Genomic DNA, 15,224 nt, shown 5'->3' with positions numbered 1-15,224 from the left:
GCTGTTTCTTCTATACATGTAAGTAGGGTCACTCTTAGCTAATACTTTATGGTAAGATCCAGATGACTTGGCAATTGAATAAATGAGCTATTATTCACTATATGTTCAACGTAAGACTTATCTACTTCTCATTACAAGCGGAAATTGTGCAAATTTGAGTTGAATTGTGTGCTGTTTAATCATTCTACAGCAAGTAGATAAACAATGGGAATCAACAAGAACAATCTCATACATACAGTTTCATTTTATACAATGCTATAGTTCCTCATTTTTTTATTCCCATCATTACACCCATGTCTCTACTTCAGTTTCATATGCACTATATTTATGTAAATAACATACTGACACACGCAGTACAATGTCCTCCGAGGAGACATTCAAGGATTTTTGTGCAGTGCACAGTAATCATATCTTATAATACGGTGAATGTAAATACTCTATCAGTCTGCTGGAAATGTAGTTTGAATTGCATGAGAAAGAAATGGATACTGAGTGAAAAGACAGATACAGAATATGCAGCTGTGTGCTGTAAGGTGGCGGATGCTGACTGTGGGAATCTTTTGTGTGTGATAACACGAGAACGTATGTGAGACTGGCTGTTGACGTGCTTCGAAAAGAGTCAATGTGGTGACTCTATACATGTACAGTATATACTGTACGTGGTATGTGCTCAGCTGTACTAAGTGGATATGAAAAAATAAATACATAGGTAGATAATAGATGTCTGGTATCTTCTATGTATGATTTGGTCTTAAATATTTTTGCATTATCTGCCAACACTTATAATAAGATAAATACATTCAGTATTGAATTTCAGCACCCTTTCACACCCGCCAGTGGGCATGTGCATGTGCATCTGGCATAGAAAACTTTAAAGTAAGACTTTACAGAACATCTTTCTCTTGGCAGGGCAGAACAAATTTATAAAAAATTTCACCTATCTTTGTTGTAAACTTTATTTCGGTCTACCTCAAACATCTTTTGCAACACAAGCAAAACAGCTGGCACATACAAATAACCTCACCTCACTTGCAAAACGTTCTCTAACACTGTCCACATTAGGTGTAAAAACAATTGAGCTGAGTTTATACTCTAGTTAATTCTGTTATTTGGACAACACTTGTTGTGAGTGTGTTTCATAGTGCATTACTTACAGGCATAGTCTGTCCACCATGCAAGCTGTTGATGGCGGCCTGCGCTTCTGCGTGGCTTGAGAACTTGACAAAGGCACAGCCTGTATACAAAGAAAAAGGGAGAAATAGAAGGGAGGGGGCACAGCATTAGGGAGGTGGTCTTGAAAATGGCCAGGAAACACCATTCATTACCATTGTTTTCATGTTATCTGGTTTGTAAATATATCCTGCCATTGGTGTGTTCGGCGCATAACTCTGAATAAATCAGTCTAATTGTGGCTAAGGCATTAGCGGCGTGGAGCTTTCTTTCCCTCGCCCATTTCTAATTCCAGCCCCTCCACTTCGGAGCATGCAGCCAAGGCATTTGCTATCCTGACTTGTTTGTGATTATTAATCTGTTTAATATTTACACATTGTGATTTGTGTGCAGTCACTCATAAAAGAGATTATGATGACAAAGGAATAGTATTATAATCTGCCTATCTAACCGAATCTTTGCGCACATAATTTCAGATAGAGGGGTGGGGGCTTTGCTCAAGGGGCATTCAAATGATCTTAAATCTGTTGTGTAGTTAATGCACAAAAGGAAAAGTCAACATCAAAAGTTGGCCGGAAGAAAAGGGAAGGGGCGTTGGCAGCGGCGCACTAGAGCCTCACTGCATTAACATTTCAAATGATATTAAAAATGATTCAAGTAGATAATATTAATGCACAATATGTGCTTTTGAAGCTTACACATCCTTACCACATGATTAAACAGTGTAGCAGTGTGTAGGTTAGGAAAGGCACTAAACTACTACATGAACAGAAATCTAGTGAACTGAATTACAGTGGCACTGAAATGTGGTAATTTTCCAAAAGCCATTAAATTAAACAGGAGCTATTTCTCTAAGCTTTATGGTCGTCATAGAGTGCAAGAGTTATTTTGTAATGTCCTATTCTTATCCTTGCCTTCAGGTATCTCATGTGTTAAGTCAAGAGATACCTAATTAACAAACTCGTGGATTAATTCTGCCCCCTTTTCATTAATCGAGTAGCCCCAATGTCCCATAATCAGACAGGCTTCACCCGAGTTCAATGTGTGGTTTCGTGAGAACTGCAGATGCATGCATTCATATACATTTATTCTCTCTGCGTTCCCAAAGGTGTCGTGATGATTCATTTAAATTACAAACACTGATAGGTAGGCTCAGGAGATGTTTTTGGCAGCAATCCATTCCCTCCTGCATCTCAGGTGTCAGCTTTCCTTCCCTGACATACAAGTGTCCATGAGTTATTTCCTCGCAAAAATTTCAAATTGAACTCAAGGACATATGGTATGTGCACATCAGTGGAGGACAGATTCTACCTTTACCCGAGGCTTTCCATGCACTATGCTGCTGCACAGTACATGGTAAGTATTTTAAACTGCCGTGTTTAGAAATATGGTGAGTCGTAAATGCCATGTGTTTTCTGTACTGTCATATGTCCTCAAGGCAGTGTAAATGTACAGAGGCAAGCAGAAAATCAAAGAAACCTTGGGTACTTTTTGACAGCACCCTAGCACCCTTTCACTTTACTTGAACGTCCCTCCTGAAAGAGTTTTGAAAAGGTCTTAATTTGTTTATCAGCCCACTGTGTGCATTTTACTGTAACCCTGTCTTTGAGGGAACAAATGCATTTAACCTTTCTAGTTGAAATTATAAGGAGCAGTTTGTCCTCACAAAAAGCCTTTTGGGTTTTGTGAGGCACGATAACTTGCTGATAGTCCACTAACAAGGCCATCTGCTAGGGTCCCAGTGACCCCAGCAGCTCACACCAACCAGAAAGACATTCAAAACCGCAGTTCACACCATCAATGACCACGTCATGTCAAACATACAATGTCCTCAAAGAAACAGTGCCCTAGCCTTGATTCTTCTGACCTAAAAAAAAGTTAAGGGACACGGAGCACAACATCTCAAAATAATTTGAAGTGCTACAGCCTCATAAATTATAGTGCACATTTGAGTTTTTGAATTTGATGGCTCAGAATGAGTTTGGGGGGGAAGAAGGAAAAAGAAAGATTGTATTGCTTTCAAGCGAGAGTATCTGCGCTGCCTTTTGAATTCCCGGGGTAATAATATGTATGCATGAATTCCATCCCACTGGATGGGTGACATTTATAACACAACTTAATTATAGACCTAAAAGCCATCTCTCTATTATTCCTGACAACTCGGGGCTCTATTCAACTCTGGCAGCAAGTGTTGCACTTTGAAAGTACTTTGAGGAGCGGCGCCAAAGAGAGATGGATGTTAAACTTCTCGGCCTTTTTTATTGGGTGAAGAGGGGTGCTGAAAAGCCTCTGAGTAGCATAAATTTACATCAACAGGGGACAAAGCCTCCATCATGGAACAGATAGCACTGTCAATTTCAAGGTCTGTCTCATTCAAATTACAGAGACCTCATCCCAAGCGAGGCAGCTGGCAAAATAATTTACCGTAAAATCTCGACTTGATTGCATAGGACTGTTGCACAGTGAGTGATAGGACCAAATACCTGTATACTATATGACACCTTTGCCTCATGGAAGCATTCATAGTTAACATAACTTCACAGTTTTCCATTTTGTAGCGGTGCAACTTGAAGAAAAGGGGATGATTGAGCCAGTGATAATAGAGACAAATACCAACACAGGAAACATATGGCATGTGAAGAGAGGAGAAACAGAAAGGAGTTGAAGAGTCTGGTGCAGGAGGGTGAAAAGGAGTGGAAGTACGAATGAGAGAGAAAGCTCGCTCCTCTCTGTAACAGCGGCAGCACCGGCCTTATTTCATTTTATGTGCTGTCAGTCAGCTTGAGGCGTCTGAGTCGACAGGAAGAGAGGGAGCTGGAGAGGCAGGGAGTCGCAGTGAAAGAGGAAACGAGCCGGGGTAGAAAGGTAGGTGGGCTGGTGAGGTGACACAGAGCAATGCATCCAAGATCAAGAGCGAGGGGAACGGATGCAGACACAGATAGGTGTGCGGTTCAGTAAAACCAGTCTTTCTCTTTGATCTACTCAGCGGGATCACACATTACCAACCTCTCTCCCTTGCCCTCTCACAAATTCTCCTCAGCCATTCATATGCTTCCTATAGGAGAATGATTCACAGTCAACACGAGAGAAAGAATGATGGAGGTTTCCGAGCAATATCATTGGTGTTCTTCCTCCAAATATATCTGCGAAACAGGGACCCATCAGAGGATGATTTTGGAGTCGCACTCTCAGAACAATCCCACCTACAGCGCACTTTTCCCAACCACCTTTCCTCTAAACATGCTCTACTTACTAAATAGCACATGAGCCGTATGCATAAGGAAATGCCTGAATTCATGCAAATCTGCCTCACAGTGAGTGACAGCAGCAAAACCCAGAACCTGGCTGCTTTATTTACAGTAAGGACGTTATCGTCCAATGGTGTCTCGGGGAGGGATGACGGGAATGTGGGAAACAAACATGATTACACCGTACGTTTTTCAGATAACAGGAAGAGGAGAAGGAGGAAGAGGGGAGAGGGGAGCAGAAAGACAAGGTGTTGTGTGATGTATTTGTTGAGTACAAGCCCAGTTGGGAAGAGCTGCTGTGATGAGGAGACTAAGTAAGAGGGGGAAAAAAAGTTTGGAAGGGGAAAGAGTGAGAGGTAAAGTGCGAACAAAAAAGGGAATGGAAATACAGAAGGTAGTGAGAAAAAGAGTGGAAAGTGGGTGGAAGGAGGTGCCGGAGCATGGTGACAATGAGGTATGAAAGAAATGTGAGCGAGACACATAAGTGATGGTGGGAAAAAAAGCAGAATGGCTGACAGAGAGGATGAGTTATTTTAGAAGAGCAGAGTGGATCGCAGACGATGTCAATGAGTGCATAGGCAGAAATGTAAAAATCTGAAAGACAGAAAGGACGTGTACAGACAGAAAGAGGATGCAGAGACAGACAGGGCAAAAAAAAAAAAAAAGGAGAGTGGCAGGTGTGTGGGCTCTGACCCTTACTGGCCCCATCAGGCCCTCGCAGGACAGTGCACTCCTCGATCTGGCCGAAGGTCTCGAACAGCCGCCGGACATCGTCCTCGCTCTGCTGCTTGCCGAGCATTCCCACGAACAGCTTCCTGTCTTCTGGATGGGAAGAGGGGAAGAGGGTGGAGGGTGGAGGGAAGGAGGGGAGGGTGGAAGAGGGGGAAAGAACAGACAAATGCTACAGCTGATGGCACCGTTCTGCTGAGCTGAGAGGAACTTGCAACTCAACCCCCCTGCATTTCCTTTTATCAGTAGTCTGCTCTGTTGAGCCTACACCGCTGCTGCTGCTGCTGCTGCTGCTGCTGTTGTTATTGTTATTGTTGATCTTACTGTTGTGTGGTGTGCCACCCCACGCTGGCACGAGGGTAAGATATATCCCTGTTTCGAGTGAGCTATTCAAGTCTGCCACAGTGATTTGTGATACAGAGGATGTTTTGAGCGCTGTGGGTTTCAGGTAGAGGTAGAAAGAGAGTGAGGATGTTTTGCTCGGTTTGACAAACTGTTTGATTGTCTGGATGCTTAAGTCACTAAGTTGAAAGAGAACATGGAGCCAGAACATGGTATTTTTCAGCAACAAGGCGGAAGGAATTGGAATAAGCAAGAGTAAAGTGTGTCAGAGGTGTTTTCTGAGGGGCACTGGATAATTTCCAAAAGGACTTTTAAAGGTTTTCTCTTTCAAATGATGAAACTAAGAAGAGTTAACAATGATCAGTCAGTGTGGACTGGTTTCTCAATATACTCGATTTTGAATTTGTCTTCCCTCATGAACACACTGCAGAATTCTATATATGTTGTTTTCAAAATTAAACAGTGATGGAGAATGGTGTAAGCATTGGGGAAAACATAATTATCATGAAAGCTACAAGGTCTGGTTCTCATGCCTCAAAACTAGAATGATAAAGGATCATAAATATATTATTATGCAATATTGAATTCAATGACCCATGAAAATATCCCCAACTGACATCTCTAAGGTCATGGGCGAGTGGTTGAAGAGAGTGAGGAAGCACTAAATATTGGCAAAAATCTAGTATGACTTTAAAATCTGGGCTGACAGATTTTTTCCAATTACCCAACCAAGAGCTAAGACCTAAGTTTGAAGGGCAGCTCCACCTACGCCAATGTCTTCACTGCTACTGTGTGTCATAGTTGCTGCAGAGCTCCAGAGGGGGGCACTCTGGCTCAGACGTATGGGCTCCATACTATTACATTTTTGGCAAGTCAGAGGGCTGGATTTGTATAATTAATCTTCCCAGCGCTCTGGCATTAGACAGAGCATTCATCTTCTTTACATCTTTTACATTATGCATCCCCTATTCTGCGATGTTGTGGAATGAAATGGCTACAAGAGCCCATCGCCAGAACTGATGGAAAGTGGCAGGAAGAGGAAGACGAGTTTATTGGAAATGACACTGTTGATCTTCAGTGCGAGTCATTTGACTGGTCTGGAGCGGGTGAGGGGGCAGGGAGGAACGGAGGGCGAGAGCATCACCTGGGCCTCGACAGATGTGACGCCTCCTGTACCTGCCAGGCCCCATTAGACGCAGCTGTTCTAAAAATAAAGCACCAGGGCTTCCTTTTTGCAGCGGGGTAGTCGGATCCTGTTCCATTCCTGTAAAGTTCAAATGAGACACGTGCCTGCTACTCGCTTGGCCACATAAATGAGCACCTGCATAATCAATAAGGCCACGCTGCCTGGTCTGTACTGCTGGTGCTGGAGCTGTGGTGTCAGTACATGTTGCTGTCGTCACACCTCACACAGCAGGATTTCTTAAACCCACCAGCTGAGCCTAATACCACTGCTCATTATAGTCCCTTCTCCTCTGGAGCTCCAGGGCTGGAAGGGAGTGCGAACCCTGTAGAGGTCGCCATATAGAGAGCTACTTTCTGTATACTGCCGGCTGGGATTTACCAAAGGCCGACAGGAGGACAGACATCTAGCTGGATATTGAGCATCAGTGGATGAGTTGAGTAGCTGTAAAGTCAGCCCTGAACAGGTGTTAGAGAGAAATGAGTCCGACTCCTCTCTGTGGCAGCAAAGGTGAACCGGACGTCAGCCCGTTCAGAGCATGTGACTTTGTCGTGATAGCACCACCCTCTATCTTTCAGATTTTCACTGAGGTGTCACTGTTACAACTTCAATGGGCAGAGTGGAGTTTTACAGGCCTCCTGCAGCGTGTTAATGTTTTGGGACAAAAGTCTCATCTCGGTCCTGGCCCGGGGAGATCTAATGGCGGCTTTACAAGGCTAATTAACAAGCCATGAGCGAGGTAATGAACTTTCCAAATGTGCTGGCAAACGCAAAAATAAATTACACCCCAGTGAAGGAATTAAAGGAAGTGTGAGTGTACTCGGGAGCCTTCCTTTGGGAGAGCCACAGTGAGAAAATGAATTTGGAGCTGCTATCTTTTCATTGCCTGACCTAAGAGTGTCTCAGTTGGCCCACTGCAAGCCCTGGCCAGAGTATAGATTGCTATTAATTAGTCCACTTTGCACCTGTCTCCAAAATAGCTCTTATTGGATTCCACAAGTTCCTGCTCATCTCCTATGGCCACTTGTGAGCTTTAAATTGGCATTTTATGAATATGAATAAATATTGTGTAGTGCCGCCTCTGTACAAGAAGATGACTCCATGACGCCAAAGAGTTATCCATTAAAAGGGTGGAGTGGAGGAAAAAAATAATAGCCATCACCTCTAGTACACTCATGTACTTGCATTAAGAGGGGTGAGAGCTTTCCTATGGAGCTGACTGAGGAGTCATAGAAGTATGACAAAACTGTACTGAGCCTACAGTTTGACCTTTGTACTTAATCTCTCATTGAGAAAGGCTCGTCTGATCCCTCTAACGGAGCTGAGCCACACAGCTGGAGAAAATGTGAGCTCTACAGCACTTCTCTGCTCTACTCTGAAGAGACCTTTGTAATCTACCTTTTAAACCTCGTTACTACTTTGAAATAATAACGTGCGTGCATGTGCGTGCATGGTAGTTAGAAAGCCTGGTTACATAATGCTGAATTTATGGTGTCGCTGCATGGTCAAACATCATTAATTAATCCATGTATTTCCCTATATAATACCTCTGCAATGACTTTAAAATGTAGTCAACAGATTCAAGGATATATATATATATGCACAAAATGGGGCAGGCTTCAGCTACATGCTTACTTTCTCCCACACTCAGACACGTCACACAAACGTCCTTTTTGTTTCCCCCCCCAACCTTTCATCTCCCGAGTGAAGGTGGGAGCAATCGAGTGGAAAATGGTTCCATGTCAGTCTCCAGCTATGTCCAAACTGAGGTGGCATGTGGACAGCCCCATTTTATAAATGCAAATAAAAAGATCAAAAAAGTTATCAAAACACTACTGACATCTGACAATTGCTTGTCTCAGGAAGCCTTTTCATTTCAGTGCCCGGTATATTAAAAATTAATGGATTTTGCACAGACGCCATATGCTGTCAAGATTGATGCTTCTCTCCCCGGAATAAAGTGCTACTTGTGTTGTTGGCTGCAGTGTATGCATATATAGTGTACTTTTTTCCATCCTCTCTTTTCTTTTTGTCTATCTATTACTCTGTCTGTAGCTCTCTCTTTATTCTTTACTGTCATCCCCTCGCCCTGCTCTTTCTCTCCAGGCATGGAATTTGTTGCTGTGAAGTCTACTTCAAAATTTTCTGCTTTTGTTTGCCAATAATGGGGATATTCTCTTTAAATTATTACTCTCCTACTCCTGTGTGGGGGTAAATATTTCTTTTTTTTTTTTCCCTTTTATTTTTTCATGATTCTATCACTTATTGCCCGCTGGCAGTAGTCAGGGAAGCTTGGTAGTAGTAAGTGTTCAGAAAGCATGGACAGCTGCATCCAACGATAAAAGATGCCTGCTAGGCCACTGGATGCATTTCAAATGCAGAGTAATGTTCCAGGCAGCACAACAGAGGAGTTGCGCTTCTTATGGACTCATTAGAAAAGCCTGACGCTGGTGCACTGCTGCCTGGGAGGCCCGCCACCAGATACGCTCACACATGTACATGTAGGCGTACAGACTGGATGTACAAAGTGGTGGGAATGGCTTCTTGTTATTAAGTTAGACTTTGTTTTTCATCATCTACTATATTTCCCCTGTGGTGAGGAGGGTATAGGACTCTGTTTGACATCAAAAGGTGCTATTTGCTTTTGGAATAGGCTTTTTAGATAATGAGCATTAGATATTTGCATCGTGAAGAGAAAAAAAAAACCTAGAATATCCACATTTTGGAATTAGTGAAGTTTTGCTGTGGTCACAAAACTGTCATCCTTAAAAGAACAGACTTAATGTTCCTTTCCCAAATAACTTGAGAATAATGTATCTCCTGCAAGCCTCATTTATTCACAGGAAACTTTTTTGTGCAAGGAAATAGTGCTGAAAACCATTAATGAATTGATTAATCATTTGTTAAACAAGCAATCACTACTAAAACTAAATAATAGGGTAGTTATTATAGTGATTGGGAGACAATTATTTGCTGTAATGGTAATGAATGATAAAAATGACTGAAAGGTATAAATGGCTTTCCAAATAGAGTATAAAGAAACTACATCAATACAAATGGAGGCATTTACCTCAAAATAAAAAGTGGCTGATGTGTAACCATGAGTTAACATAACAATAATTGTGCTCCACCTTTTCTTAGCATGGGAATTGGTAAAGAGAGAGAATACCTGCACAGTCAATTTCACTCATTTGAGTATTTTATAACAATGCAGAAGTTTTATGGATTTTTTCTTAACTTTACATTATTTGATATGAACAAAGTCAGTAGAAATGGCAGAATGAAGATTCGAGAAGGCAGTTTGATGCTCAGGAATGTATTCAGGAAAGTAATTCATGATCTCTGCAGCTCTTATTGTACCAGCTAGTGTTAGCAGATGCACCAGAGAGGCAGGGTTTGCTAACATTCATACATTGCTTCAGTATCGTGGACTTATTCATGCTACAATTATTATCTGTTTGCATTCATATAAACTTTTTTCTTGTTCTTACTTTTTTAGAACAAATGCAAAAATGGATGACAATCATTTTAATATACTATTGATAACACCATTGCTTGGTATAGAGTATTTATAAGGGTTACTGAATAATCAAACTCTTTTTTTCCCTTAAATGGTGTAATTTTTTTATTTAAAAATGCTCAAACTTGATGTATAATTCAGTGTTAATATGCACGGTTCAAGTGCAGTGTTAAAGCAGTTAATGTAGAAAGTGTAAAATAATGTAGTGAGATTATTGTAAAACAAGATTCATGACGTATGTTCAGCTGTACTTCTCAAACCCCAAGCATTCCCTTTGCCTTTACGCTCCAATTTCCCACCGCTTAATAAGCCCCATTCTACATCGAACTCATGTTTAGTTCCTACCCAGCTAACAGAAGTAATTAGACCTCATCCCTGTGAAAATGCTGTGCAGCCACACGCTAAACCTTTCTGCTGCTGGTCCCAATCTGATGTATGCAAGTGGATTATCCAGTATAGTGAGGTGGTAAATGGAATAATCAGAGGAGAACAAATATTCAAATTGTCAGTGTATCAGGCACGATGAGGGGATACAGGCATCGTGTTTGTAAATGCATTACTCATACGTCTAGAGCTATCACATCCATTTACACAAGGGAGAGGGAGGGGGGGTCTTTCAACCTTCTGGTATGCATGAACAAAAACTAACACAGAACTACTGAGGAAACATGTAAAAGAGTTCCTGTTAACAGGTGTTTTTTCTACATTGGAAACTAGAGATGTTCTAATGCCAATACCAGCATTGGAATTGCCTCTGATACTGTCGAAAAAATGTTTGCATACATTTTTATATCTAAATATAATTGTTTTATCTAAATGCACTGATATCGGATCTGTACTCTGTATCGACCGATATGCAAAGTCCAGGTGTCGGAATTGGTAATAGGAAAGGAACAATTGTACCAGGAAATCTCTATTATGGAAACATCTTCTCTAATGGCTAGGCTCATTAAAAACGAGCTATTTAAATTAATATGCTGCAATGGTCTGTGTTGGATACCCCTGTATCCTTTTGTCTGTCCATGTGTCTCCATGTCTCAGTGTGTCTCAGTGTGTTTCCCAACACACTCGTATCAACTGCTGCCAGGGTTCCTCTTGACTTTTCAGAGTTTTGCACCACCGAGTCCAGAGGCACAGAGGGATCTTTTGGCTTCATTTGCATGTAAAGTGAAGCGTGCACCTCTGTGGGCGTGAGGTGCCTCCAGACAGTCCCTCCCCTGTGGCCTGCCAGACTGAGCCAGCCAGCAGCCCTCACTCTTCCCTACCTGCTGGGGTGGGGCATGACAGCACAGTGCACAACATTACAAGGTCCTGTCAATCTCTCCACTGCCCGCCTGGGGTCAACCTTCTGAAGAGCAGCAGGTTGGCAAGGACAAACACGACCCATTCACAATGACTCCCCTCTGCCAGACAGACAAAAGGCATGGAGAAGATATTAAAAAAGGCTCACACAGGGCTGCTGACTTTCAAATGCAGGGATTGCAGTGCTGCTGGCACTGTATAAGTATCCAATAAAACAAAATAGGCGAGCTAATAAACAAGTAGACCAGCATAAGAAGTCTGGACAAATGCACTGTGAGTGGCACACTGTGAAAAAGTCGATGTTGATGGTTGGTTGCTGGGCATTTCAAGAGAGTGTTGAAACCATCTTATCAGAGTTAATAAAGGGAGAGGGTGTTGCGGGCTCACCCATCATCTCTCTTCTCATCAGTGTGGTCTCCAGTCTCACAGCAGTCGCTAGAGGAGTGGGACCTGGCTCCAAGATTGTGTTTAGATAATGGCCATCTCCAATCATAGATAATCTGGCCCCATCTTTTCTTCACAGACACAGCGGCAGACAAGGTCAGGGGGAAAAAGATTCCTGGCGAGGCTAGGAGGAGATAGGGACGGGGCGGCTCTGAGATGATTTACTGCTGAGATTCACTCAGCTGCCTCCATCACCCTCCGTTAACTTTCTCATCCTGTCATCTCTACCACTCTCACTCTTTTTGTCTTCCATCTCTCACCCCTCTCGCATTCCTCCACGGGCCTTGTACAGAATCCCCACCTCTCTTTCTATCACTCGCTTCATCTCTTCCTTTGCACTGCAATACCAGTGAGAGAAAGACGGGGGGATAGAAGGAAAACAACAGAGAAAAGGAGAGTATAACATGTCTTCTTTTCCTCTGTTCCCCTTGGATTGAGGCAGATTGCTTGAGTTTCAAGAGTATAAATAGTTTTCTCTGTTCCTGCATTGACCACAGAGTAAGTGAGCAAAGGACCCATGACTCCATTGTGGCTCAGTGTGTCTGAGTTGAATTCATTGTTTGATCGAACTGGGCAGAAAAGAAGTGGTGCTTAAGCTCATCAGATAAATGCAGACATTGTGGGGAGGAGGTCAGTTGACTCAAGGAACAAAAATAGATTTAAAGGCTGTGAAGCTCCCCTCCCATGCACCATTCTTTCTTGATAATCCAAGAAAAAAATAAAATAAGCCATGAGTCATTCTAATAGACAGCCAGAGAATCAGCTCTGTAAGCCACAATGGCTGCCGAGTGGCAGGTTTTCTGTGGTGCCAGGCCCCCCTAGTCATTTTCTGAGCTCTGGTTTTACGTCTTCTCTTGACACTCACGTATCCCCAGGGAGAGGATGTCTCTCAGGGACCGTGAACAAAAGAAGGGCTACTGGAGTCTCCAAATGGAGTAATGGGCCCTAATGCCTTTGCTGGCACGTAATGGAGACCTCTTTACAAGTTCCCATGACAGATAATTGCTGACGTCTTGGTAGTGATAAATGTACGGTGTAAATGTCCCAGTACAACCCTGGATTTGACCGTCCAGAATCCCCACTGGGATTGGTGCACCTGACTGGTCCTCATCGCTCCAAGGATGAATCCCTTTCAACTTCCCCTCCTTAAGTCAGCCCTGGCTGGGCTGTCTATTTTCCTTTTAACCACAGGCCTTCATAGTAAATCTCATTTCATTGTCAGCCGCGACTGTGGTTTACTTCCCTAGCCTGTCTGCTGACTTCCTGTTGCCATTAACGTTCAATATCTCTGTTGGGGCCTGTCTGCTTGGTCTTATTTCATTCTGTGCTTTGTCCTATCCTGTCCTCCCATAGAGAAAATTCATCTGACAGACAAGCAGGGGCTGTGCTTGCCTAAGAGCCCTCTGTATTTCATTCACACTGCCTGTTCATCTCCTTTCTCTTTCTACTGAAAAAAGAGTAGTAATTGATATTGGGACCCATCCATCCTCCTCTCTTAAGCCCAGAGATCCAATTTATCTTGGTGAGAATGCCGATTGGCTCTCGCCCAGGCCTTGTCGGTCAGACTTTGCCTGTTTTCAGATGGCTGTTAATTAAAGTGCCGCCATGACAAAAAAAGATCTACATCGGGGTGTGTGTGGCAATAGAAATGGGCCATCTGATTCACACTTGACCACATAAATCAGCAAAGTGGCTCAGTCTAATCTGACCTAGGCGGTCTAAATCACCACTCTGAAATGCAAGCACAGGGCAGACACAGACCGGTCCAATTAGATCCAATTCCAGCCATGTAAATCTTTGCGTGGCTTAATCTGCATTAACCTCAGTGATGTTAGTCACAAATGGCTTCAGAATGATGTGGTCAATCACCATGCCAGTCAGACTAAAGATGGAGGGAGGAGGCAGCGCAAGAGCATCTGCACAGTGTCAAAGTAAAATCACATAATTTAATGTGATGACTGGTGCTTTTAAATGTACAGGATAACTTTTTAGAGTAGAGCATAATTTGCATTCCAGTCTAATGTAGCCAATTTAACTAATTAATACATATAAATAATGATAAACATGTAAAAACTGTATTTCAATTGAATTGGACTAAAAGTCTTCCACCAAAAACTGAATAACCCTGAATCTTACTTCGTTAACTTTGAGCTGTTTCAATTTAAATTTGAAATTTTGTGATTTAGGATATTAGCTAAAGGTTTTATTATATATTATAGTTGATTCCAGTGTAATCCAAAAACAATTCCAAACAGGAGGACAAAGAAAAATTACCTTCCCCTCAAATAACATAACGTGATACTGATCTCTTTTTTGAGTTCCTTTCTTTTCACAAATCCCATAACAAATCAATTATATAAATATATAATTAATATAAAATATAATAAATAAATATTACACAATAAACTAGTACTGTTTCATTACATTAAGATCAGTAGCTAGATAGTCAGGTAAGTTGGAAGGCCGATACTGTGGTAACATTGATTGACAGTCATCGATTTAAGAGTCGTGAAACCGGCTGTGTAAAATGATGAATTCATTGTAAAACAGAAACCATATGCAGCACAAAGAAGTTTCAAACTCCTTAAATCATGACATGTCACACTTAGAAAGACTTGAACTGTCTCCTCCCTTTATTTAGAGACCAATAAATGGATATATTTATCATAAGATTCCTTACATTGATAGATTGATAGTATCTCCAACATGATAGTCTGAGCTGTTTGTGTGTGTGTGTGTGTGTTCCACAGCCTCTAAACTGTAAGCAGACTTTACAATCACTCTGTGGAAATCCTTCGGCATTCGTGTCCATCCTCTCTCTCTCCATGTCTCTGTCTTGTCTTTGAACTGCTCCCAGTGACTGTGAACCTGAGACAGCCCCTCTGCTGGCACAGATGGGAAGTCAATAGAAGCAAGTGACCTATATTACAGGCTACTCTGCTAACTCCCAGTGTGTCTCCAGTGAGAGCAGAATATTAAGGATTGCACGTGTGCTACTCCAGTGCATTCCGGTGTTTGCGTGCATGTGTTTGCGTGTTTTTAAGGAGGGTGTGCAACAGAGACCAGGAGAAGGTTAATTACCTCCTCGTCCTTCGCTGTCGGCTGGCTTCACCTGGATGGGCCGGTTCATCTGGAGAGAGAAGAGGAGAGAAGGAAGAGAAGGGAAATCCCTGGTTAGTACGCAACGATAGGAGCAACTGCTGCAATGTGTGAAGTGGGAAGAGAACAAGTGATACGTGGCAGTGTTCCTAGTGCTAATGTTCTGAGTTTGTCCAGCTCTGTGGGC

At 42.4% G+C, this 15,224-nt stretch overlaps 1 protein-coding gene across 5 annotated transcripts in view; it reads right to left on the bottom strand.

Annotated features, from left to right (window-relative positions):
• The window catches only part of celf6 (CUGBP Elav-like family member 6), a 141,080-nt gene that overhangs the window by 34,318 nt on the left and 91,538 nt on the right, over positions 1 to 15,224 (bottom strand). For 4 of the 5 annotated variants that reach the window (XM_035161215.2, XM_035161263.2, XM_035161273.2 and 1 more), the window contains exons 3-5: positions 15,020 to 15,068; positions 5,112 to 5,240; positions 1,155 to 1,234 (exon numbers count right to left, since the gene is read on the bottom strand). In XM_035161215.2, the coding sequence (XP_035017106.1) occupies positions 1,155 to 1,234; positions 5,112 to 5,240; positions 15,020 to 15,068 (258 nt within the window). The remainder of the gene's footprint in view (positions 1 to 1,154; positions 1,235 to 5,111; positions 5,241 to 15,019; positions 15,069 to 15,224) is intronic. The other variant, XM_035161301.2, reaches the window with a different exon arrangement.

This window comes from Hippoglossus stenolepis, chromosome 1, assembly GCF_022539355.2.
Source record: "Hippoglossus stenolepis isolate QCI-W04-F060 chromosome 1, HSTE1.2, whole genome shotgun sequence".
Taxonomy (NCBI): domain Eukaryota; kingdom Metazoa; phylum Chordata; class Actinopteri; order Pleuronectiformes; family Pleuronectidae; genus Hippoglossus; species Hippoglossus stenolepis.
This window is presented reverse-complemented; position numbering and strand designations above follow the sequence as displayed.